At 39.8% G+C, this 27,596-nt stretch overlaps 1 protein-coding gene across 2 annotated transcripts; it reads left to right on the forward strand.

Annotated features, from left to right (window-relative positions):
* The first annotated feature begins 437 nt into the window (after positions 1-437).
* On the forward strand, positions 438-27,505 carry baiap2l1b (BAR/IMD domain containing adaptor protein 2 like 1b). 2 transcript variants are annotated; one of them, XM_026165122.1, is made up of 14 exons: positions 438-826; positions 2,799-2,874; positions 3,121-3,207; positions 9,039-9,100; positions 10,456-10,527; positions 11,377-11,511; positions 15,658-15,810; positions 16,022-16,177; positions 17,109-17,235; positions 18,239-18,455; positions 20,713-20,775; positions 21,628-21,847; positions 26,577-26,623; positions 26,710-27,505. In XM_026165122.1, the coding sequence occupies exons 1-14, from the start codon at positions 776-778 to the stop codon at positions 26,780-26,782; spliced, it is 1,539 nt and encodes a 512-aa protein (XP_026020907.1). In that variant the 5' UTR covers positions 438-775; the 3' UTR covers positions 26,783-27,505. The 2 variants fall into 2 exon arrangements, with proteins under 2 accessions (XP_026020907.1, XP_026020909.1); XM_026165124.1 differs by having other exon boundaries at positions 17,109-17,223.
* The last annotated feature ends 91 nt before the right edge of the window (positions 27,506-27,596 follow it).

A 27,596-nucleotide genomic window follows, 5' to 3' on the forward strand; every position in this document is an offset into this window, starting at 1 on the left:
TTGTTTTTGGACTCTTCATGTTCTTAAAAAAAAAAAAGGGGGGGGGGGGGTGTATGCTGTGTTCCGCATTATGGAACAGTTGCCTCCAGGGAGCGCCCGTCTTCAGGTATTTATTCTATTGTCCACCTTTCTTCTACACTAAGTGTCAAGTTAAACATATACAGATCAATTATGGAAGAAATCCTTAAAAGATAAAAGCCTTATTAGAGGGTTAATATTGAAGCGGAAATGAATCGATAAGACCCCCAGACAGCTAAAAACATCAATGCCACTGTGTGGCTTTCAATTAAATCGAACTTTTCACATCTAGAGCACCTGTTTTCACGCTAGTCTGAACAATCCTGCAGTGGACATTTCACCCAGCCGCCTTTATTTTGAAATCAAGTCAAAGCGGAAGTTGTATTCTCGTTTGCTTAACTCCCATCTACCTCCACAGGTTCCCCTCCCCTTTTTTGAACTAACCACCTACAATAAGTTTGACAGCTCAGCTTATTTTCACCCCCTGAGTGTGTGCTCACACGAAGAGTGGCAGCAGCAACAGATAGCTCGAGTCTCCACCACAGGAGTTACTTTTCCCTTTTTTGTTGCTGTGCGTGCGTCCCTACGTCTCCTGCTGGCTATGAGGAATTTTATGTCTGCGTAGGTTTGGTCACCGCTCCCACTTGGACCTGTTTTTTGGGGAGGGGGTGTTTGGCATCGGTGTACAAATAAGTCAATTCATAATTAAAAATATAATATTTTCTTTGTCGGCCGTCGCGAGGGAACTACATTAAACATGTCGAGGAACGCGGAGGAGGTGAACAAGCTCGCTGAAAGTACATACAAGGTAAGCGCTGCTTTCCTATGAAGGTGGGAAACCCAACAGGTGCGAGAGGGAAGAAGTGCCTCCTTAAACTCGGGTTCAAGTTTACAGGTTGACTTTTACCAACCTGTTGTCTAACAGGTGTTATTCATGGTCCTCGTGAGGTTTTTTTTTTTTAGCAGTAAAGTTTACTTGTCGTGTGGACATTCGCCTTTAAGTAGTTTACCTTCTTTTTGAAAACACAGCAGAATATATAGGGTGATATATGTTTAGCTTATGGTAAGTGACAGTGTTACAGCAGAAAAAAGACTATTATCACACTTGATTATCCTACCCTGGGGTCTTGCTCTTTCAGGATCCCTGAGCTTTAAGTGTGTTCTTGGTTTACTCAGCATCTCAGCCTGCACTGTTAATGAGTTCACTGCATTTTTGTCAGCACTTTTTATTTTAGTTTAGAAGCTTCCCGAGAGCTTGTAACTGCCTATTAGTGAGTTGAATCACTGGTTTTGAGAGAATAGCCCCACCCTGGGAGTGGCATTTCCTTTTCCCTCTTTTCCCATTAAATTGCTGCCGTGGTTGATCAGCATCATTTGGGCTGTTCTGTAGTTCCGTGCCAACCAGTAGCCTAATTAACTTTAATTTATTTACTGAAGCGGGAGCTTTTCAAGTGAATTGGTATTTACCACTCCTCCTTATCTTGGATTGTGGGGAAACTGCTCCCTTTAAAGCAATTTTTAATAAGTAATCAGCTGGGGGTTTTTTTTTTGTTGAGTCTATGATTTAATTGGGTTTCAAAGAGAAGCCTAACCAATGAAAATGAAACGTTTAACTGAACGTGAGTGGGACTCACCAAATCCCACCAGGCTTTCTGACTTAATGGTCCTCTGCAGTGTGCACGCCACAGGTGGCAGAGTAAAGGTGACTGTGTTCAAAGCAGGAGGAGGAAAAGAAGGCAAGAAGCTTTCTCTCACGCATTTATCCTTTTTAAACAGTTCTTATCCACCGGCCTCCTCCAGGGTCTACCCCCACAGCTCATTGGCGTGGTGAAATGCAGGAAAAAGACTCCAGGTTTAATAATTTAACTGGCTGTGTGTTTTGTGTGGTAAGATTATACAGCAAGCTCCTTGGCAGCCATCACCTCAGGCTCATTGATAATAAGCAAGACAGGCTCCCAAAATAGTCTGTTTAAATACTTAGTGGCAAGTTGTGTTTGTTTTTTGTTGAAAATGAACACGATTTGGCTGTTTACATGTTTCATGGACTTTTAAAATGCAGTGTGATTTTCAGCAATGGAAGAACAAGTTCTTCTCTTACAGCATTATTAGATGCTGAAAATTAAAGGAAAGGTTACTGAGTCATTTCTTATGAATGCCTGTATCAGCAGGGAGCTGTTACTTACACATTATGTCAGTATGCTGCTGACAAATGTCTGACGTACAAGTGGCTGAACAATGCAAGACTCATGAAACATTGTTTGCCATGGGTGTCCTAAGGAGGTTTTGCGTGTGTGTGCATGTTAGCCAAGACCTGTCCTATTCTGTACTAATCAGAGGGTTGGACTTGACATCTGTAAAATGGAGCTCAGAAAATTAGTAAATCTTTTTCCAAGACATAATTAGTTCCACTCCACGATGTTGATTAAAGGATGGCGATCACTAGAGACCCCACTTATATCAGATTAGCCTGTGTCTTTTCATGCCCACGTTGTTTAATCGATTGTGCATTCTTATTCGTATTTATTATTTCTTTGTTGTTTTTGTGCTTCCTGTCTTAAGTTTCCACAGAAGCAATTTTTGGCCTCTGTGACATAATTTGTAGACATTATCTGTATGCATGCGAATGTGTGCCTGAAGGACATGGTTATAGATTCCTTTAAACTGTCGTCAGGCTCTAGTGTGACTGCATTCATTCATTCTTTGCCTCGTTATTTACGTCTAATGTCACTCTGTCAGTTTGACAGTCACATTGAATCCTTTTTCTCTCTCAACCCCTTTAGACCGTAATGGAACAGTTCAACCCAGGACTGAGGAACCTGGTCAACCTGGGCAAGAACTATGAGAAATCCGTAGCAGGTGAGCTTTTTTTTTTTTCCCCCTTTGTTTTTGCTATTACATTAAAAAAAGATTCAGAGTTTATATATTAAGTTAGAGTTGGCTAAGAAATGAAAAATGGCTAACTGGAAGGACAAGTTAGCCATTTTGGAGGAGGAAGGATCGGACAGGTTGGATAATAATGTGGCTATTTGTTACTCTGTGGTGTTCAGAGGGTATTAGGGGCTACTGTGACAAAAATTAATGACAATTTTATCATTTTCCCAGCAATGACCCTGGCAGGAAAGTTGTATTTTGATGCACTGACTAAGATTGGGGAGAATGCTGCAGTTTCTCCTGTCTCCAGAGAATTAGGTAAGTTTCCAAGTTGATCTGTCCTGTGATTCTCCACTATGATAAACTGGGGGAAATCTGCAGACTGTGGAGGCAGCTCCCTTTTTCTCAAAAAGCTTTCTTCTTTCTAATTTATTCAGTTGTATTTTATTCCCAAGGCAGTCTTTTCATTTCTAATAATAGTTTAAGGATGATTTACTGATCCTCAGCCAGAGCAGATTGTTGTTTAATTAAAGTTGATGGAAAACCTCAGTTGAATGATTTTTTTTTTCTGCAACAGTCAATGTCATTTGGTATGTGTTGCACACAGATTTGTGGGAGCAATAGGAAAGTGGCCTCTCTGAGTATACAGGGTAGATGCAGGTTTGGGTGAAAGAGCAGGAAGTGTTGTAGGTCTGGGGAAAAGATGGGAAATTCTTCAGCTTAACAAGACAAAGCTGAATTGAGAGGGTGTGTTGGGTATATGACGGGAGGAGAGTGAGGCATGTTACACGTGAATAATGCAGTGCATCTCGAGTTGACTTCCTAAAGTAGCTCACAAGCTTCACTCCATTGCATTTGTTATGTCTGTAGATTTATTCACGAAATGATCAGATGTTTATCACCGGCTTCATTCTAAATATGTGTGTAAACATGGGATAATTGTGAGGAACACAGGAGCTGAATTCATTCAGTGGCAGTTGCCATTTTAGAAATATTAGGTTTGAAGTTTTAACAAAGTGAATTTAAGTCTTAAATTAAATTTTCCTGACCTTGCTGATCGGGAGCATATTTTCAATTTAGCAGGATTTGCCAGTTCTAAAGTGCATCTGACATCAGTGTGAGAAATGGATCATTAATTTATTCACAAGTCAATGAGATGACCCAGTAATCGCAAGCTAAAGGAAGTTAATATGTATGCCCCTCAGTCGCTGGTCTAAATCCTTCTCAGCCCCATCTCATAAGACGATGAAGCACAGCCTTGACTCTACACCTGCAAAGCCTCATAAGAAATCAGAGGTTTGCAAAAGATATCCACAAGACACTTTGTGCAATATAACTAAAATTAATTTAGAAAAAAATAAATGAACAGAACAACAGCTATTCCCTGGTTTGTTTCATGATGAAAGAGAGCAGGGTAATGTTTGAACCTCTCTTTATCACTAAAAAACTAAACCCAGGCAGTGCTCTAGCTCGAACACATCAGAAGTTACCCACTGATTAATTCCAGCACCGTTCTTGTGATTTTTATGTATTTGAGTGTGATAGACTTGGGAATACACTGTTTGTTCATCGTCCTATGTTCGTTCTTCTCTAACTCCCCAGGCTTCAGTTCCCCTGAGCTAATTTGTAGTCCAAAGAAGTCTGGCATCCTAAGTCATTGTCACTAGTGTCACACTTTGATTTAACCACTGTACGCCTCTCATCTCCCCTGCTGATTAGTAGCAAAACTGCTAATTAAATTTAGCAGCACAATGGGAAGTGCCACCTGGTGTCAGTTTCCTGGCACAGTTAAAGTGATACTCCACCCAAAAAAAGAAACACCCTGTGCACACTTGGCAAGTGGCTAGAAAAGTAAGCCTTTGAATCCTCAATAGCCTCCTTGAATTCACAGTGGCACATTTTTACCATAAAATATTGTGACAACAGGTCCTTCTGAAGTTTGCATCCTTAAGGCTGGTTTAGAATTGCAAAAATACAATATTGATATAAAACATTTTGGTTGGTTCATCTATAACGATGAGCCTGTCAACATACGATAGATTATACTGTGTACAGACTGAGCATGTGTATACTGCAATTTAAGACCATCTGTGATCTCGCCACATTGTACACATGCATTTTCTTGCAACCATAATCAGTTGGTAGGATCCCAGCTATGATTGGCCAATTAATCAGTCAAAAACTGTTGTAATAAACTCAGTTTTCAAGATTAAATACTCAAATCAATAGTTTTAATGTTCTCAAATTACCCATTTTATTTCTGATTTTGATGTTTCGGGCCTATAGACGGGTGATTAAACGATTCATTAAAAAAAAAACAATCCTCCCTTTAATTCAAAGTAACATACCCACTAATTTCCTCCTGTGTGGCATTGTGTGATCTCACGACGGATCAGTTTATTCTGAGTCATTATGCTGGATTATGTAGAGCGGTGGGTGTTCATCTAGTTTAATGAACCAGGCTTGAAGACCCAAATGCATTGTACTTGGAGTCTGTGCTGCACGCCTCTATAAATAGTCAGGATCTTCAATTTGTGTCGTGAGTTGCTGTCAGGTTCCTAAGACATTGTTTTAAGTTGTAATAATTGTGGAGACATCTTCTACAAGAAATGTGGCGTTAAAGTCTACACATCTTCATCACGAGGCTGCTCATGCTTGTAGTGAAGCTGCTCTGTAAGAAACATGAGCTCCAGTGACAGATAACCAGAAACCAGATACTCTCGCGAGGCATTAGAGCACCGGTGCACCTCGTTCTCTCGCCCCTTTCCTTTATCGCTCCCTCCACTTCTGCCAGAGTTCAAATGTCAACCTCTTTTTCTTCTTTTTTCTCATTCGAACGCTCAGGTTTCTGACGTTTGGTCAAACAAAGAGCAGGAATTAACATGTACAGACCAGGTTGTTTGGATGCAATAGGATTAGAACGTGCTTAGAATTTGCTCTTTACATCTTCTCGTTGTACTTCTAGTCTTGATGCTAGAAACAGAAATGCACAGGGAACAGTGAAAAGAACCACAAAACTGCTGCCTAAAAATTGGAACAGCAAACAGCCTGTAAGATATCTTGACTGTGCTGCATTTCATTGTCCCCAAAGAATTTAATCTCATCCTATCTTGTCCTTTTGCAGCAAAAAGGGTATTTATAGATGTTTCGTGGACACAGACACACAGTGACTAGTGTTCAAATGGCACCAGGCCCACTTTACATAATCCAAGCATGTTTGCATGCTGTCAGGTGGCTCTCATAGATGCCAGGATTATTTTGTCCACAGTCAAAAACGGTGGAAGAACTGTGGGTCTTCCTTTTTTTTTTTTTTTTTTTTTTTTTTTTTTTTTTTTTTTTTTTGCAGGCTTCTGGGAAAATGCAATAAAGTGCTCCGTCTTCAGAGCCTTTCTACAAACACAGACATTGCCTATCTGTCTCAACATATGCAATTACGAAAGACACTGTTCACTGTCATGTGGGACATAAAACAATTGTATCTCATCAGAGACGAAAGGGGATTTATTTAAATCGATGGTGGTTGAGTTGGCTGGGTTTATCTCTGTGGTTCTGGTTGGGTAATAATGGCACATTGCTTTTAGAGTTATCCTCATAATGATACACTATTGCCCTCACACCTTGCTCAAAAGAGTGCACCTGTTGCCGAGCAACGTTTTGTGTGGTCTGTGCAACAATAAACAAATGAGTGAGAACTGCTGGAAAGAAACTGATGCAATCTTTATGCAGTTATTAATATGAAACATTTACGTGACATCATTTTCTGAATTTTGTTTTTGAGGTATGTTTATGACTCGACTTATACGCCTTACATATAAACCAGTCTGTCTGGTGTTTGACTCAATACCACACCTGTTGACATTTTTAAGATTATTCTTACTGTAAAATGAGGGGAGTTTAAGGTTGGGCCAGTCTTGGGCCCCGTTTTATTTTAAATCTAGCATAGCCTTTCTAAACTCTTTTTCTTTCTTTTACTGTGTATTGCCATATCCAGCACTACTACATTGTCATTTCTTCTCTTATACTTATTGTAGTACCTTTTTTCTGCCTCACTATTTATCTCCTCACCATATTTTTCTCCCACCCTTACCCTGCCTGCACTACCCCTCAGCCTCTTTTATTCTGCTCTGTCAAAGGGCAGATTTACTGGGATGAGCGGAGTCTTTATCTGCCGAGCTGTTTGAACTGCAGCAGCCAGTCTCACTGTGAGGCAAGGTGGAGCAGGCAAGGTGTGGAAAGATGGAGCAGGGAAGGGCAGTGTTTACATACTGATGAATGTACAGGTCAGAGTGTCTGCAGGCATATTGAAAGGCTGTCAAGGATTTGCGCAGTGCATTTGTGCACATCAGAACACAGTTGAAAGACGACAGCAATTTTTTATTTTTCAAACCTTGGTGTGCAGGCTGTTTTTCCTATTTATCCATGTGCTTCAGTATGGGTCTACTGCTCTGTAAACCAAACAAATAACAAATCTAGATGAGGACTTGATGAGTAAAGTATTTATTCTATGATGATTTGGCTTGTCTGTTTGTAACACACAAACTGGAGGTGTTTGTATCCTGAAGCAGAAGCCACTGATGGCTGGTTACATCATTATCAATACTTATGTGCGGTACAGCTGTATTTGTTGGCTGCAGCTGCATGGGAATCAGCACCCATGGGAAAATGCTCAGTGTGGGAGAAGATGCAGCGTGCATTTGTTGAACGTCTTGTAATCTTGTGTTGGCAAATCCACTGATGTATCCCACATCTATGCTACAAGCAGAAAATATACCCGACATATGCTGAGCATTATCTTGAATTTAAATTGCTGTTGGATGTAAACTAAGGATGTCTTACGAATAAGTTGTGTTCATGAGACTGCACACAGATGATTCATTTTCTAAACAAATTAGTTTATCTGTTTTGACGTTATTGCAGAAAGAAGATGACAAAGAATGCTGGCTAAACAACCAGAGTGACCATCTGTGTAAACACAAGTTATTAATTGGCCCAAGACAAATTTATACACACACATTGTTATTCTGTGTCTACCCATCATCTAAGAGGTGTTGAAAATGGTGATTATCAAAGGACTGCACCAGCCAAACACACACACCCATGCAGATTTCAGTCTGTGAGCAGTATTATCCAGAAGGCAGTATGTTACAAAAGCCTTCTTTTGCATGTGAACTCTTGACAGTGTCATAAGAATGAAGTGCAGAAATTATCTTCAGTTGTCCTTTTTTCTCACATCTTGCACAGCAGAAAAAAAGCCTGCGTGAGATACTCCATTTGAGTTAGACGAGCTGGGACCTGCCTGGGTAGACCAGTCTCGTGGGCACAAAATAGGCACAGATTCAGTTTCAGTGAGCTGGCAGGTTAAAGACCACGTGCACCTACAATCAATAATATCTAGAAAAGTCACACCTCAGTGCTTGTGTGCAAACGGCAAACCAGACTCAAGACCGTTTGTAGCCTTTCTTGTTAGTAGAGTTACTGCTATTAGTTTTGCATAATGCTTGGCTTTGGGTACTAAGCAGTACTATTTGAATGCAAAGAAGTTGAAGGGAAATCAGTCTTCAGTGGAGCTGCCAATACTTTGCTTATTTGTTACTTGAAACCACCAATTTACTTTTAAAAGTAATTTAAAAAAGTAAGGAATAACACCTAAAAATTTCAAACTTGTCTAATAGAAGAAGAGGTAGTACAATTTTTATCTCTGGGATGTGGGGACTTAAAATGAAACTGCTGTACTTTGGCTTGGCGCTACAAGCATGTAGTTATTATGCTCTGCATTGTGCTCTGTAATCCTAATTTGATTGTTTTTAGGAAAAACAGGTTATGATTTGTGGCAGCCTGCCATCTGAGTTCTTTTTGATTTCCTGAGCAGCAAGTGGTCCCGTTTGGTCCAGGCTCCATATAGTTTGCTTTCATACCAGTGAAGGAAATCCTACATCACATCTGTAGCTGGTTACTTTTTTGGTTAAAGAAATATTGCAGATACTGTCAGGCTTATAGGCTATAGTCTGTGCTGTGCATTATGGCTATCATTTTACACTTTAGTGGAATATCTTTAGATAATGATTTTCTGTACAGTCGAGACAAAACTTTCCATCTTATAACATTAACCTGTGTGACATCTTTCCCCCTCCTTTTTTTGCACCTGGCAGGTGTAGTACTGACAGAAATCTCAGAGGTCCACAGGAACGTTCATCTTGAGCTGGAGGAAAACGTGAGTCTTGAATATGTTTTTGCAAATGTATACATGTTTTGTTTTACGTTATCGAATTGATTTTTAATTGTATTGCCTCTCCCAAACGCATGCTTGTCTCACTCTCTGAACCTGTTTCTCAGACTGAGGTGGAATTCACTAACCGGCATTTAGTGGTGTGCTGTCAGCAAACTGTTCTTTTCATCCTTCTGCTGCTGTTGATAGACACCACCTTATCTTCCTACCCACCTACAACAACTGAAGTAGCATCATGAGCAAGAAAAACATGAAACATTAGATACAGAAGGAAAACAAATGGCTTTGGGTTGTAGGAGCAGCTGGGGCTTTATCTCGTTGCTGAGAACAAGCAGGTCCTAACATGTCCTGTCCTGTACCAGCTGGGGCAGTTACAGTTTGATTAATTAAGTATGAGCATTGTGTACGCTCTTAGCACACTAACACCACAAAACGGTTGCACGGACTACTTTATTAATCTTTTGTTCAGTTTTGAAGAACATGTTGTAAATGTTTATTATGTAAATGTTGCAAAATTTCAGTTCACTTTGTGTTTAGGTAGCATGGAAAAAGACGCCATCGCTTTGTTGGAACTTGCAAATATCAGATATTTTAAGTGAAAATAATTAGCAGAATTTTATGTATCATATTTCACTACAACACAAGCATTCTTAAAATTTAGATGTTTAAGACCTTTTAAAAAGATCACAACATGTTGGGCGCATTATTTTTATTGAATGTTGCACAAGTTTTGTGCAAATAAATGATGCTAGTGCCTGAAAGTAAACCAGAAAACATGAACATGACGCAGAAAAGTTGGGAGGCACTCTTCTGAGACATTGTTGCAAACGGCATCAGTGGGTGGGCTCAGTTGTTAATGGACGCGAGTTTATGACTCACAGCATTAATTCAGGTCAGAGAGTCAGTCTGATGACTGTGTTATGTATACTACAGTCCCTGTGGTCATCTATGTTTTCAGTGATGGGGTCTTCCACATCATTGATCTGCTGCGTGTGGGTGCAGACACTGCATCACAACAAGGGGAGCGCTTTGACTCCCTCACACTAATGAGAGGGAGAGAGCTGGAGAGCATCTGAGAGAAGACTGTGGGCATTCCCACGCTTTGTATCTGACTCATTCATAACCGCAACCTTGGACTTGGTTCTCGCCCCCACACCGATACACTTTAAATGATCATTCTCCATTTTTCTCCATGAGACTTGCAGCATTTTTCCTTGTTTTCTGCTGACAGCAAAGCTTGACAAACTGTAGCCCTCCATCCACCCATCAAGTTTATAATAACCAGTGTGTCTTCCTATCCTCTCTTCTCTCTTGTCCTTCCTCCTCCTCTTCACCTGAAGTTTAAGAGGTTCCACAGAGACATAATAGCTGAGCTGGAGAGAAAGACTGACATGGATGTCAAATACATGACAGTGAGTAGTTTTTTCTGTGTGCGCGCACAACTAAGTTTGGGTTTGTTTTTGTTATCACTGGCTTTTGTGCTACATTTTACATTTTTATTCAGCAACTACATGAAGTGAGGGAGACTCAAAAATAAAAGCCTTTGAATTGGTTTTTAATACAGGATCAGCAGGTAAGGAGGACGTAGATGATGGTTTTTAAACCGTGTTGAGTTGAAAAATATGAAAAGCAATCCTTTTTATGCACTTGATGAACTATAATCTCGTTCTGTGCAATAATGCAGGAATTTTTTTGTGACTCTTTGAATTGGGCATATGTCCTACTGAAAGGGTTATTATCAGCACAACACAGGACAAAGAAGGGCCTATTTTCTGCAGTACAGCAAGTCTGTGCCCTTTCAGAGTGATGTTTGGTACTCTGAGTCTGTAAATGGATCTACATGACTGTGAAGAGGTAGCTGTATGCACACTTTACATTTTATTTATAATAAAACAAAGTTATTCCTCTCTGATGTTCACTTTGCACTAGTGCCATATAGTAGATGGATCCAGCCTAACACATCATCACAGACGTTTTAGGAAACGGTTTACATTGCAAATCAGCTTGCATAGTTTACTGCATAGTGTGAAACATGACTTTGTACTGGAAGATTTTTTTTTTTTTAATATATCCAGCATATACTGAAAACTGGACTGTGGATATATTTTGGCAGTTTTCACCACCATTTTTAAATTTCAAATGATTCATCCAGTTATTCTTAAAGTTCACAGTTTCTCCTTATTTCTGCTACCCAAGATGGTTCTGACAAAACGCATCAGGTTGGTGTTGCAGCATTTACATGAATCATTCTTCTGATCTAGGCCACATTTAAAAGATACCAGATGGAGCACAAGATGAAGCAAGATTCTCTGGAGAAGTCCCAGGCAGACCTGAAGAAGCTGAGGAGAAAGAGCCAAGGCAAGAATGCGAACAAGTACGAGAACAAGGAAAGCGAGGTGAGACGAACTTAAAAAAACAAAAAAAAACCAACAACTCCTACAGACACATGACACATCGTACACACATGCGCTTTCTTTGACACACGTGGGCGTGTTCATATAACGAGCCTCATTCACAAACCTTGACACCTGAAACTTGCAGCCAGAGTAGCAAAAGTTACTGGCAATATGTGAAGCATCTGGTCTGTGCAGTTGTGCAGAAGCTCCTTGTTTGTTTGGGGTTTTTGGCTTCTTTTATTTTCTTCAAGAATACACCCGCACAAGGTCCCCTTACACCATCTTGTTCTACCCGCATGTCAAATTATAAAAGTTGCCAAACACGTGCACAAACAAGAAAGCAAGCAAGCACTAACTCTTCAGGCTATAGAAGTGACATTTGATTAGGAAACGCTAAAGTTAACCAGGCCACTCTTTGAGAAGTGGAGACTTTATTGCACTTTTTTGTCTTGTTATGTATTTAATGTTTTACAAGGGCCAAAATGTTTAAAAGTGTGCTTTTATTGTCTTTTTAAATTATGACTATTTATCTGTTGGTACTTATCCGTGATCTGTGTGTCACAGTTACCTCAGGTGCTTTACGTCATTGATCTCGATTAATCACTGTGGAATATGAAGTCATTATAACAGGTTAACTCTGTTATTACATGGTGCAACCACACCCTGGCAGTGACGCTGCTAAGTGGAAAGTGCAAATGAGTTAAACCTCAGAGTTCCCTCGGCCTATGAGCATACCAACTTAAAGTCTTGCATAACCTGCCTACCACTGATCCTGCCAGGCAGCTTATTCGCCTGTGTGTGTGTGTGTGTGTGTGTGTCTTTTGCATATTTAAAGATTTGTGTGTTTTGTCAACAAGGTCTACTTTACTAAAGGCTGATAAACTGCATAGTTAAAGGAAGAAAGAGAAAGAGACCTTAAAAGGAGTTTCACACTTTAGAGGAGTGCACTAACATAAATACTTGATTTTATTTTCGGCTTTAGCTTCTACCTCTGCCTACACTTGACTTGTCATTGCCCAGAATTATTTTCTTTATTATAAAGGAGAGAGAGAGAAGCACAAGAAGTTGTGCATTTTATTTATTTATTTTTACAAGATATATGAGCTTGAATCGTACTGTAGTCTCTTTTAGGAACTGTATTTGATGTTTTTCTGTCAAAAATCATAGTAAGCCAAATGTCCTTGGGGTTAGGTTACGGACTTTTAGTCAAAACACATTCGATAGAGTCACGAAGCTCAGTGAAGTTGCCAAGGACATTGATTCACATTTGTATTACATTTTAAACAAGTTAGTTACAGCCCTGGATTTTTGCTTTCACCATGAAATGTCAGAGCAAGTTAAATTATCTAAGAAATTACAGCTTTAGTTTTAGAGCCAAGCTTCTGTGTGAACACGGTTGATGATGAACTCCACGTGCCCTGTGGCTTTATAGAAATTTCAGGCTTGCTTCCTCTTCTCCCTTATTATAAATTCTTCTGTCACCTCATTCATTCTTTTGTTTTCTCATTCCTTTGTCTCTCACTTTACCGTGCTCCATTTCCTCTTTCCTTTTCACCTTACTGCTCTCTCACCTTCCCATCAAGTCGCAAGTCTTGTGCCTACTTATCTGATTTAAAGCCAGGTATGCGATTTAGAGATCCAACAGACACCAAGTTGGGCTGGCATGCAGACGGTGTGTCAGGACTTGGAGACAGGAGCTTACAGGAGCAGATGATTCACCAGACACCAAAGATTCTTCAAAGGCAGGGAAGGATCTGACAGAAGACGGAGAAGATAAAATTAAAAATGAATAAATAAATGAACTGGGAGTGCTGTCACAGCTGTCAGACACCTAATTAAAAGGCTCTCCCAAAAAAAAGTTGCTGCACATTTTACTTTCTGTACACAAGGATAGCAAAGATTGGGATTTGTATCAAAGCCTCTTAAACCTCAAAGAGCAGAAAGTCAGAATCATCTGTTGGGGAGGTGTGTAATTTTTTTTTTTTTCTTTTTTTTGTTTGGTTATCTCTGTTGCGATCCTCTGTGATACTCTCACCTCCCTCACCTTGTAGTTCTCCGGATAAACATAGCTTGTCCATAGCAACAGGGTGACTATGGTGTTGACAGATGTAAAGTGATTAACAGGGTGTGTGTGTCGAAACTGCATTTTACACTCCCCTTTTACTTTTTCCCTATATTCACTCTATGTTTTTCTCCTTCTCTGTGCTGCCCTTAAGTCCTTTTGTATTTTTAAACAGCAATTTAGCAAACGGGCTGTAGTGGAGTTATTAATACTTCAATTCATCCCACTGAATTTAGTGTTTCTGCTTTTTTTTTTTTTTTTTTTTTTTTTTGCAGTGTTAATCAGTTTGTTGAAAACAGTGTTGTGGATCATGTGGGTTGTACTGCTCACTCTATTTTTCTCACCTAGAAAAGACTGTGCATTGCAGTTTTTCTGACATAAACAGGTAACACATGTCAGAAAAACCACAATGTAGAAGCAACAGAAAATGGCGCTCACAAAATACTGCAGATTTGTATAATAATCTGTCTGTACTGTAGAAATATATGCAGGTGCTTTTCAGAAATCCCCAAAATGTACTAAAGAAGTCAGTTAATGCATTTGTGTTTGTGTGGTCTCATTACAGTTTTCTAGCTGTGCTTCATTATGTTTTATTATATCCTTCATTATGATACTAAAAGATTAAAAACTTACGCGGCTGCATTAAAATGTGCCCTCACAGGGTTTGATTGAAACAAAACGGAGGCACAGAGAAATGATAAGTGAACAACTGGTCAGTAACAAGAACAGTTTTAGTAAGAGTTTTATTTCTGCACTTATTTGTGTAGGTGTGAGTATTTGCTTCTGAAATTTGCATATGATTGTTTGTTGAAATACAGACACAAAGGTAAGCCTGTTATCAGGATTTCTGGTATCGATGGAGGAAATTAACAGATCTAAATAGATGCGTTTGTGCCTGTCACGAAAGCATAAACAAACAGGAAGATTTTCATTTGGTCAGGAAGACCGGCGACTCTGTTTAGAAAGGGCAAAACGGTATTGCCCCATATTCGTTCATGGTCTAGATAACCAGAAGAAATTGTATTCATTTGCCTTTTTGTGTGGATTTTTTTGTTTTTTGTTTTTTTTAAATAGGCAGTATTGTTGTTTTTAATTATGAGGTCATGTTATTGTGCATTTTAACTTACTGGTACAGTGTTACCAAATAGTGACCACTTTTCTACGTGCAGAATATTTTTGGGAATAACATGGATTACAAATGCACTGTACCCGGCACAGGTTTGCGGTAAATAAAGCCTTCGGCCATTTGAGGATTTATCAACCAAGGACAGAGCTGTAAGAGCTGAATAGAGAGGGTGTGTGCAATGCATTAACAGCCGTTAGAGGTGTGACACTTCCAGTCAGTTGGATGAGAAATGGCTCCCTCAAATTTTGACACCCCCCCCCCCCCCCCCCCCCCCCCCAAAAAAAAAGAGATAAATTAAGGCGCATGAAGAAGTCAGGAAATGAAGGCAATATTAAAAGAAGCCGTTTCATTCAGATTGTTGTTCTAACACCGTTCACTTCATTACATTTCAGTGATATCAGCATTTACTAGAGTAGTGAAAGTGAAACTGAATATTTATATCTGAATATCTGAATATCTGGTTCATTTGCATGGATCCCACATACGTGGACACATCAAATCCTTTCAGTAGCTTTCTGACCTTTTTATGATCCCAGACTGTCAGTGTAGATAATGCAGCCCTCCCTACTGTTCTGCCCTTTCACTAAACATCAAATACAGCACAGGCTGTCAATAAAATAAGATCTAAACTAATAATACTTGTCCTCTGCACAACACAGATTAGAATAATGGCAAAGGAACCCTGGTCTTTTTATACATTTTGCCCTTGTTGGGTTTTTTCTTTGTGTCTCAACAATGACTGTGTCTAAATGGCTGTAAACCATGTGCATAGCGAGATAAGACCTTGATTTATTCAAGGTGGTTGTTTGGAAGGCACAACACAGTTCAGACCTGCTGAATCTGATCTGTTCAAAGCTTATCATCTTTTCAGTTATGTTTGCCTAGATGTACATTTGTACACAAAACAATTTGAATGTTGTCTATGGTTTTTAATGTCCACTTGCATGCATGTTTGCAGTGTCTAGAAACGTTGGCAAGCCGACAGATGGACATGCAGTTGTTCGTCGCCGATGGCTGTAAGGAGGCTCTGCTGGAGGAGAAGAGGCGCTTCTGCTTCCTTGTGGACAAACACTGCATATTATCCTATCAGTTCGCTTCCTTCCATGACAAGGTAGACAAAGTCCTGCTCTTATTATGTTGGAAGCAATCAAACTCTAGTCATATTATATTGCTGGTTCAGCCAGAAGAATTTATTCCGAAACCCACAATCTCTAGAGTCTCAATGTATCACGTTGCCATAGTGATAGAAATGTTGCACTCCTTCTACTGATTACTCATGTTTTCTTTTAATATCTTTTCTTATTTCCACGACTGCTGGATAGGCCAGAGACATACTGTCGGAAAAGCTGAGCACCTGGCAGGACCAGTGCAAAGATGCCACCAATATGCCCGAGAGTGTTTTGTCAATGATTGAAGGGCTGCGTAAGCCAGTTCCCATCACACCACTGCCCTCCCCGTCCCCGTCACGACACAGTGTGGTATGATCAAAGTGACAATCCTAAGACTTGTTCTTGTGCTACATGTGTTGCTGTCTTTCATACTGTACTATGTTTTGTTTTTTTTTGTTTGTTTGTTTTTTTAGTACTGTTTAGATAAAATATCATTACTACGTAATGGAAACTTACCTCAGAGAGACGATTTCCGAGTGTCTCTCTGTAGGTCTGCTTACCAATCTTGACAAGATTTAACCTGTTATGTACAAGGTTGGGGTTTTTTTTTGTTTTGTTTTTTTAAAGCATTGCTGTCAAATGTGGAAAAGTAACAGGGAAAAAAAACAAACATCAAAAAATTGATAACTCATATATGCAGGTAGCCTCTGCAATGAATATGCCATGCTTGGTGATGGGGCTCCCAGGGTGTAGGATGTTTTGATGTCAAGGTTATAGAAGTACCTTATATACTGAGGCTACCGTGCTGACACTGAATATTTAATCATATTTATCTTTCTATGTTCAGACTAAATCATAAGGATACTCAGACTATCTTCCAAGGACAGTTTTTGCAATTTTAAAAAATATTATCCAGATCAGCCGCAGAGTTTAATGGGTTCTTCATCTGCCTACACTTCACCTTTCCACCTTGGCAACTTATGTAATCTTGCTTAAAAAAACATATAATAATGATAATGGCAGTGATCGCAGACCTCGACTTTTGCCTTGGCGGAGTTGTTGGATGATAAACATTTGTCTGTTAGACCCGACATTTTTAACTGCTTAGGGTAGTAATTCTTGGTCATTTGTTTAGCTGTTACTGAGGCTGCTACTACCTGCATGTTTTGACAAAAAAATCATTTTTTATTTTTTTTTATCTTTTATTTAATTTATTTTTTTTAAAGGAAATAAGTAACATACTGGTTTCACAAATACAGCCACCATATCGCTAATGTTTTCATTCATTGCACTGTGGCAGAACATATCTACTCCCCCGGCACCACCTAAGAAAGCTGAGCCCAGCCGTTTGGTTAATATGTTCAACCAGGACAACAACCCCACCGCTGTAACCCCTCCTTCAAGCAACAGCACAGGTATTGCGGCAGGTATTTTGACAGTTGTTTTCATTTAGCACTTTGCTCTGTGCTTTTGTGTCCTCACGTTTGTGCTTTTCAAACAGATGGTTTTTGCAGGTGTAATGCAAGAACCATCTGTTTGTTCCTAAAATGTGTGTCTCCTTTATGCTGCATGGAATGATGATATTTGCTTCTCTGCGCTAGAAAATGTTATTCCATGATGAGCTGCATGAAATAAATGTGTTAATAGACCTCTCTGCATTGAATCATCTGTTATTAATCTGTCTCTCTTCCACAGCATGTCTTTTATCCTGTCTTCCTTCTCTCACCCCAACCGGTCGCAGCAGATGGCCGCCCCTCCCTGAGCCTGGTTCTGCTGGAGGTTTCTTCCTGTTAAAAGGGAGTTTTTCCTTCCCACTGTCGCCAAAGTGCTTGCTCATAGGGGGTCATATGATTGTTGGGTTTTTCTCTGTATTTATTGTACGATCTACTGTACAATATTAAGCGCCTTGAGGCGACTGCTGTTGTGATTTGGCGCTATATAAATTGAATTGAATTGATGTTTCGGTCAGTTGCCCCTACACTGAAATACCTCAACAGCCAATGGATAATTTATCACGACTTTATGTGCCGGGTTCCCAGAGAAACAATCCTACTGACTTTGCCAGCCCTCTTACTTCTCCTGAATTATGACCATGAGGTTGACATTTGTTGTTCAGAGTAAAATATGTCAACAGCTAATCTGCTAGAGACATTTTCTGTCACAGTTACTTTTTTATCTATCAGGTCATGCTTTAAGTTTATCTTGTACATTAGATTATGTCTAAATCCAGCAGCTGTAATTTTAGTTTCTTTAGTTTCAGTTGCACTTTTTGTTGAGTACTATTAGGCAAGGTCAGTAACCATAGCAGCTACTGTGACCACGTTAGCAAGGCTTTATATTCTTAATCGTGCCTTGTGTTAACACTGCTTTCTGCTTTTTTTTTTTTTTTTTTTTTTTTTTTTTTTTTAAAACTTCCTTCCTCTCTCCCAGACCACGGGAACGGCGAGGACAGCAATCTCGCCAGGTCTGTATCTGTCGCCACAGGGCTCAACAATATGGTGAAGAGACCACGTGTGCGCACCATCTTTCCCCATACTGCGGGCAACAATAGCACACTGCTGAGCTTTGATGAGGGAGACGTCATTGTCCTGCTCATCCCTGATGAGAGAGACGGATGGATGTATGGTGAAATGGAGAAGAATGGAAAGTGAGTCTAACTACGTGTGATGAATTTATACAGACCAGATATGTGATATGAAAAATTATAATCACAGAAATGGGGGAAGGCTTGTGCACACACTGTGCTGTACATAGGGGCCCGATTAGATCTGTGACACATGCAGTCATTATTGAGATGTAATTCAGCTGGCTTTAAAAGTCTTTAAATCATAACAAGAACTCTGTATCATCATCACCTTCTTCCTACTGCCTCTGTCAAAAATTCATGCCATATTCCCATGAATCAGGTGATTAATAGGAGGTGGAATTCTGTCTTAACTGGCCAGATGGTCCCTCGCCTGATTGCTAGGCTGACCATGTATGAGCACACACAGCTCCAGGCTTGTCAAGTGATGCCTGTGCTGGAGAAGTCACTGATAAGGAAATCAAAGTAAAATATGGCCTGAGGGTGGGATGTACGATAGCAGACTGGAGTGAGGTGGAGGGAGAAGTTCAGAGTGCCACCTGCTCCCCCACACAGATAGGCACCAACCAAGTCCACTCTCCCCAGATCTCTCGTTCGTGACTTTTTAGACAAGTATTTGATCTGAAGCCCTTGAAAATGTGTTTTTGAATTTTAATCATTCATCCGGTTTGATCTTTATTGCTTTCAAGGGAAATTACATTACAAATATACCCAGAAAGATTGATCAAGGGCATAAAAGAATCATTTCTGAGTAGCTTTCAAAAATGAGGCTAACACAAAGTAAAACTTTGGTCTTGATGCCTCGCTGCTGCAGGTGGGGCAAGCTGAAGCGCCTAAAGGCTTAAAAAGTGTATATCGTCATGTTTATCAGAGCACAGCGTCAGACAAGATGGGCTTCATGTTCCACAGGAGGTTCGGCTTTGATTCTTTTGGTTCTCTCGCTGGGCTTCTGCCTTTGTCTCATATCTGCTTTGATACTGTATCCCAGCAACTCACCAGGACTGTTTCAGATATGGACTCTATTGATGGACTGAGAGATTGAATTCCAGCAGGACTGAGAAATTTAATTCCAGGGAGTGAAAAATCTACGGATAATAGAGCAACATTTGTCAAATAATGACATTTGACTTCTGTGTGTGCATTTTATTGGCATGATTCCTAAATAAATTATCCAGTCACAATCATTAGAGTTGAGCTTTCTTTTCCAGGAACAGCTAGTAGTGTACACTCTTGACAATCGGTACTTGTAAACTGTCCTTGACTGAAATCAAGTAGTCTCAGTTGCTAGCGTTAACAGTTATGGTTGAAACAAGCACGGGTTCTCTGTGGAAACTTTTCCTTAAATAAACAAAAGCAGTTATTCAGTGTGACTGGGTGAAATTCATTTTCCAGTAGGTCCTGACTCTTTACTTTTTTTTTCCTATTGCAAGTACACTGAGGAAATACCTATTCTTCAAGTTAGTGCAAATATTAACATCCATCCACACAGAGGGAGGGGCAGATTGATCAAATACTGATTAGGAGCAATCTTTCTACATAATAGTACAATGACGAGGAGTCCTTGGTCTGAACTTGGGATAGGGACAAGCTTTTTTTTCAAATGTGTTTCAGAACTAAAGTAATCAATTTTTTATTATTAAGGTAAGAAATTTTTAGCATAGCGTCTAGAAATTAATTTTGCAATAATACATTTTTTAGTCTTTCATTATATTCTTTGGAGTCAGGTTTCATTTAGACATCTGTGTGTGTGTGTGAGGGGGCTCGAACTGTTGCCACTGAAACCTCACAGGTCTCTGAAATTCTGGCTCAGTCGTGACTCATTTTATTAAATCAGTGAAAATCAAATTCTTTCCGCACAAACTCTATGTTCCACCTCGACGGGTTCAATAGAAGACTTTGTCCACAAGATCTTTTCTTCATTTGCGTCATCGGTTTCCTTTGATGGAAAATAACCTGTTCCAGCCTGAAATCTTTATTGTCAAAGATGAACTCCTTCAAAATAAACCAAAACTGTGATTGAAGTTGCAACCTTTAATGCTCTCCCTCTTTGCAAATAACAAGTGACAGATTCAACCTGTTTGCTGGCATAGTCGCCTTAGGCATACATTCAGACTGTGTATACAACAGTAAAGGCAACTGCAACGGATCCTGCTCCTTTATCTGGTTTCTGTATCTTCTCGATAAGAGATGGAGAGAGCCGCTCAGGAGAGGGCAGTGCATGCAGGCTCTTCACCGATCACTTGGAGAGTCCTTCAATTGAGCTGATAACGACCGCTGATGCAATCCTCTCTAAGTTGCCTGCTGTGTTTCTTTCTTTTAGGAGGGGCTGGTTCCCTTCATCTTACTGCCGTGCTCTCACTGAGACACTCGTGAATAACAACAGGTAAGGAGAAGCCACATTCCAGCTAACACACACAGACCTGCAGGTGTCATATTGCAGCCAGCTCTATTGTTGGAAGTATTTCCTCTAGTTGGCCCTCTTGACATGATAATCTTTACAGTTCTGTGAGGATTTTCCCATTCCTTAACCTTTGAGTCCTGCTGTTAAGCATTCTGTCTTCATTTTTATTTCTGTTATTTATTCATTTATTTATTTAAATGACGCTTGTGTTGTTCCTGACGTAATAAATGTTTCAAAGCCTCTGATAAAATTTAAGTAATTTGTGATCAAATGATTCATGTGGAGCCCTTTTTCTTTCCTTTCTTTTATTTAATGAATCAAAAATGATATTTTTCACGCGAGCCCAGCAAAATATCAGGAAACAGGATGCTGTTTGCTGATGAATAGATTTTGCTGCTGATGAAAGAGAGAGAGAAAAGGTTCAGAGTCGACTCCAGGCTTTTTCTTCAAAGAGACTAATCCCTGTTGGATTAATTTATTAGATCTTAATGTGCGGCACCTCCCACAGAGAGGCTGCCAGCCAACTACTACCACCACTCCCGGAAAGTGAAAATTTAAACTATAACCAGAACCTGGGGACAGAACACACAGACATCTGCATCCCTCTTCTTTTGTCCATATTAGGAATTTCAATTAGCCACATTCAATCTGTATCGCTTAACGTCAACATTTAAGCTGGTAACCCTAACCCATGATGCAGCCACTAAAAATTAAAATGCAATACTCACATATGCCTGGAGACTCACTTGTGATGAGTTTTATTATGTAGCTACTTCATTTCTTTGACCATCTTTCTTTTACCATCTCTTATACTGCCCTCCTCTTCCTCTCCAGTGAGCCCGCCGCCCCGTACCGCAGCAGAAGTGTGGTTAACCTCCACCACCAGGACACAGAAACAGACGAGGCAACCATGGTTCTCCCCCCAGCAGATTACAGCAACATTCCGCAACGCAGCACAAACCACAACACCTCGTCTGCCGGCACCATCACCACAAATAGCAATCACCATCACTCCCCCACGCCCTCTGTAGCCTCCTCGTCTGATCACAGCACGGTCAGTTGGCGATTTGGTTTGTGCGCTCTTCTTTGTCTGACATGTTGGTGTTTTAAAAAGAGAAACACAGAGTCTGGTAGACTTAAGGCGTGACTTAAAAAAGCAACTGATTTGATCTTAGATCAGGTCTGCGAAGAGTTTGACCAGCTTTTTTCTGCCAGCATACTGTCATCATGTTGTGATATGACTGGCACTATGAGGCTACATCTCACCTTATACCTGCTGCATAAAGGCTGCTGTACCCTCAACTGTTTTTACTGCCAGTGACAGTGCGTGTGTATGTAGGTGGTGTCAGATGAGCTTTTCATGTGTGTCCTGGAAACCTGACCACACTTTAATATAGTGCGAGTGTCGACTGATGTAGACAATGAAGGGAAAAAAAATGTAATTGTTAGGACTCGAGGACAGTTTTACACTTTTGAGCTTTTCAAAAAGTGTAAAGTATGGGATTATTTTCGTAATATTTAGTCTTATTTTTAAGACAACGTATGTGTGCCAGCAAAATAAAATTAAAAAAATTAGACTTTCCTATTTCCGGGTTGAGAGACACATGTATAAAGTTTATTTAGTTACTGCAAATGTAGGTTCTGATGCACATCCTCTCACAGCATAAGTCTAAACAGGATAAGTAGTATTAGATGCTAAAAATATCCACAACCTGAAATGCATTTTGAATATGCACCTTGGTGTTCTGAGAAAATAAAGTAAATACTGAGTCTAAAAACTGACTTTGTGTCCAAAGTTTTAGTCCCACGACTCACCTTCACTGTTTTTTGTGGGTGAGCAGAACACAGCTGTAATGATTGTTATTGTTAGGATAATCTCCAGGGTGGTGATGATGGGTCTCTGGGTGAGGCTGCTCTAGTAAGAGGCATTCACATTGAATTGAAAATTAGGTTTTATCATCTAGGGTGATGGTGCACGCATGCCATTCTTTGCCAGAAGCTTTTGTATGCAGACAATGTTTTTTAAAATATTAATATTATTTCATCCATCTCTGAGAGTTTTTTTATTTCTTACCTTGCCAATGTTCTTACATTTGCATGCCATGCAAAATGGCAGGCAAATTGTGGTTTGGTTCTAGGAAGGCCTTTTTGTTCCCGTCTGCTGGTTGGATGTAAATGCATTGTGGTATGTACGGGTTAAATGCGCATGACCCGTCTGCACAATGACTTACACAAGCTCTGTATATGCTCTACAACCATCTTTACTACACCTCTCTGACATTGCTTGTCAAGATAAATTGTGCACTTAACCTTTCATATTGGTCAGCCACAGTTGGATATAGACTTTGCACATATTTCTTTTCCTGCACATTCACGTTTGTTTACAATGCAAAACATAGAATTCAAACCTGCACATACACAGAAAAATATCTGCTCAACATGTATTGAATATTCACACACAGTCATGTTTACTTTAACCTTAACTGTAGCTTGTTTTCAAAGGTCCTAAACGTCTTGACTTTACTTGTGTGACCAATTTCACAAGATTTCTTATTGCCTCGTCCCTTCAGAATAGAACTGCAGTGACTTAAGTTCAAACCTGTGAACACATTTCTTGGGTTTCTTTGTTTTGTGTTTTTGATTTTCTAAAAATGACCATCAAAAGTGTTTGGTTGTATAATTCTGATATTAGATATTTTTCCACTCTTCTTTGTAGCATTTATTTAGACTGATTTCCTGGCAAAGACCCATCATTTATGCATCATCCATAAGTTATCTGACCTTAACCATTGGGAAGGTCTTTCTGGAAGCACAAAGTGCAGATATCTTAGATTTGTTATTGTGGCCACATAGCTCAATTTTGATCATAAAAACATTTTGCAGAAGTATTTGGCTTGTCCATGTGGGTAGTCAAGCCTGAAGCTTTTGATTTTGGAGCAGAGGCTTCTTTCGTGGTCGGCACCCTCTCAGTCAGTTTTGATGTCCTTAGCTTTTCCCATTGTTCCAAGTATTGGTCAATCTAATGAGTGCTGTCAAACAAATTCTTGTAATGCTCCAAAGACACAACAGTTGTAGTCAATCATAATCCCTAACTTAATACGCCTTAACCATGTCAAGTTATCATAGAACTTTCACCATCACTTATTAAAAGATGAAGTGGGTGTATGTATAGATTTGAGCCTGTTGATTAGAGATGATCCAAAATAAACCCCAGCTTTTTTTCACCCAACTCTTGTTTTTAAAGTTGTCAAATATGTTGTACAACTATTCCACCAGTTCCAGCAGCTGAAAGAAATCATTAAAAGCCTAAAATGTTCATGACATTAATGCGCATGATGAGTGTGTAACTTCTGACCACAACTGGACATGGAAGATGAGGCAAGCAAACAAAACACAAACAAAATAAACACAGTCGCCGTGGCTATTCTGTTAGGTTGATGTTTGACCCACTTAAAGGTCAGGTGGCAAATGGAGATACTCTTCTCCTCCTTGCCTGCATTTATTATTAACCAGTCACTTTGGTCAGGGCCTCAGGCTGACTTACACTAGTGGGACCAAATGTTAGTGTGTGTCCATTGTCAGTTGTATCAGTCTACATCCTGGCTCTGCATTATGGTGGAATTCCACTCTGGGTGAACCTGATATCCACTATCCCTCATTGTCAATTCCTTCATTCTTTCACTCACATATCTGTCTCTTTATCTTTTCATCCTCGTGCCTTTCCTTCCTGCTTTACATGTCTCCCACCAGTTCCAGGATAAACAGGGTTCACTTCCAGGGAAGTTTATTCCTTCCTAGTGACTCACGAACCCTTGCCATAACTTTTTAAAACACAGACATATGCAGGATCCCAGAATAGACACGCGTATGGGAAAAAGTTCTCTACAGCTACAGCAGATTATAATACTCGGCGAAAAAGTGGGCGGCTGAGGTTGTGTGTTGGTGTGCGCACATGTTTATGCATGCGTGTAAAGTTAGTTAGCAACTTGGGGCTGGAACATTCATGAATATTATTGCCATAATGATGCATACTGCATCAGTCTGTGTGGTTATCTCAGGTAATTACCTCTGAATAAATTTCTTGGCACTGTTGGTATAAACTAGATGTTTTTCTTGGGTTATTTTTTTTTCTCTCTGCTAGTTCATAATTCTTTTTTTTTTTTTTTTTTACATAGCACCATGGCTTAAAGCCTGATTGTATTTCCACATTCTTTCTTTTGCTTGATGTCAACAAACTGGTTGGAGTCTGTATCAGCAAAGCCTGTTTTTAAATGATGTTGGTTGGTCTAGACAAGGAAAGGTGAGAGAAAAAGACAAGAGATGTAGGGGGAGGTGGGATTTCTGGAATGTTCTGTCATTATCAGTTTAAAAAAAGCACCCTCACTGGTTTGTTTGGGTGTGGGAGAGATAAGATGACAACTAATAGTAATGAATAGAGTGTAGATGCAGAAAAAGCGAGAATATGATCTGAAAGATTGAGATCTACAGAGAAAGTTGAACTGTAAGAGTATCAGGGAAGTCGATACTCATAGCTGACTGAACTCTGTGTTGTCTGCTAGCATATTGTGACTCTGTGTTAGTGCTGGATATATTAAACCTTAATCCAGGACCTGGTTTAAGGGAAGTTCCACAGAATCTTATTTAGAGGATAAATTATTACTTTTCTTTTAAATAAAGGCTTTTTGAAGTCCAGGTAACCAAGTTATGAAACTGCTGGGCCTCTGTGGAAATGAGATGGGTAGTATCAAGACTGAAGCGCCCTGGTCAGCAATGTCGCTCAATCGGTCCACTACTGACCTCTTGCGGAGTCTGTTGAGTACTGCAGATTGAAGGCCAGAAGGCACGTTAAATCCGGGACAGTGGATGTTACCAGGAAGACGAACAAAAGCAAGCTACAGTTTATAAAACCACTATTGTGTAAAACAATAACTCAATTACTACTGCTACCTTTACTTTATAGTGAGCAGTAAATTGTGTAGTGTAACATGATCTTATTTATTAAAACAACCTATCACTTTTCGGGGCTATGGAAAATATATTATTTTTGTTGTGTATATTTTAGAGGGCACTTCCAGGGCCAACAAAATAGGTAGTTATTCCCATAATTGTTCACCCAACATGGAGTTTTGTTTAAAGGTTTTGGTTTCGTTTTGTTTTTTCCAAACTGCAGTGTAAGTAAATGTGTCACCACATTTAACTTATTAAAAACATATAAACATTTGTGTTTACAATATTTGTGCAGCTGGGGTTCAGGTACATTTTCTCTATACTGCCAATGTGATCATCATGACTTTTTTGTTGTTTGTTTTCATGCAAAGTCACAAATGTGCAACCAAGAGTTTTGTGATGTTACGAAAAATGTTAGTATCTAATAAGGATCCAAATTTTTATTAGATCCGAGTAATGATTCAGCTATAAATCTGTTAAAGGAGTTTATGGGTGAACCCTTCCAGGCACAGAGCACCTGTTAAGACACTTGCATTCACCATGGCTTGTCATAAGAAAACTTAGCACGGTTCATTGTGCTACAGACTTGAATTTCCAGCAGATCCAGGTTCCATACACCGTCTTGTGACATGAGGCATTAAATTGTTTTCAGTACAGTGTGTTCAATCCTTCAGCTGTGGAAAATGTGTTAAATTCCCCTAGAAATCAAACGAGTGTAAATACAAACGTGGCGATAAATCGCCGAGGCATTAAAAGTGCAAATGTGTCACGGTTTTGTGTTTGGTTGGGCTCGTGATTCGCATGTGACAGTATACATGTCTGTTTCTCCTCCACAGGCGAGTCAGCCTAATGGCACCGCAAGACCCCCGCCAGCTTTCCTCGCGTAAGTCGCATAAGAACATGAGCGAGATGATTTGCTTTTCTGTCACTCGGACGTAAACTCATCATCATCTGCTGCATTTTTCACAGGGGAGGGAACCCTTTCGCCACAGTCAGGCTCCGTCCAACTGTCACCAACGACCGCTCCGCGCCAGTCATCTGATCTGTCCACATTTCCACCCACACTCAACTCCCACAAATCCTTGTCAAACTTCCTGTGTCATCTTACTGTCCAGCAGCTTCTGATCTGGATGAAAATAAACTCTGATATGGAAGTACTTTGGGACCATTTTGTTTACTGAACAGATCCACATATATTTATGAAACATATATATTTTCTATGTCTATTTTTGCCCTTCTGTGGTGTTAAATACTTGCCACATTCTGACCTGCACATAAGATATGAATGAATAAAAACGGTCAAAGAGAGTAGTGGAATTATGTTGTTGCTTGTTCATTGACAGAAATGACTGTTAAGAGATCATTTGTTGCCATAGGACGGTGGAAGAAAGTACTGTACAGGACCTCTGCATTTCAACCTCGGGTCCAGATGATTGTTTATGCTTAATATTGATACGATGTGGTACAGTGACTACTCTTGTGTATATACATTTGCACAAAAGATGCTTTGTCCTTAGCCATCTAGCTTAACTACGGGAGCGTGGAGACCGCACTTCTGCCTTAACAACACATTCATACTTACTGCGAAATGTTGCATTCTTCAAACTGTCCATACAAGATGTTACAATCACCTCATCGTACATTATCTGTGATGTCAGTGCTTCATTGACTACACATAAAACCATCAGTGTGTGCACTTTTCCCCCTGACCCATTTACACCCTTTAACAGAAATTGCTGTATGGAAATAAAGATCTATTTCTTCAGTTTGTTGTTTGTTGATCTGAAAAAAAGTGACTTTAAATGCTTTTTCATCTGCATTCATTTATCTGGGAGGGGAAAAGAAGGCAAGAAGTC

Source organism: Astatotilapia calliptera, chromosome 4, assembly GCF_900246225.1.
Source record: "Astatotilapia calliptera chromosome 4, fAstCal1.2, whole genome shotgun sequence".
In the NCBI taxonomy this organism is placed as follows: Eukaryota; Metazoa; Chordata; class Actinopteri; order Cichliformes; family Cichlidae; genus Astatotilapia; species Astatotilapia calliptera.

Coding starts and splice junctions, on each gene's coding strand:
- baiap2l1b (XM_026165122.1), top strand. CDS start 776: ATGTCGAGGAACGCGGAGGAGGTGAACAAGCTCGCTGAAAGTACATAC. Junction 15,811..16,021: donor TCGCTTCCTTCCATGACAAG/GTAGACAAAGTC, acceptor ACTGCTGGATAG/GCCAGAGACATACTGTCGGA. Junction 21,848..26,576: donor CCTCGTCTGATCACAGCACG/GTCAGTTGGCGA, acceptor TCTCCTCCACAG/GCGAGTCAGCCTAATGGCAC.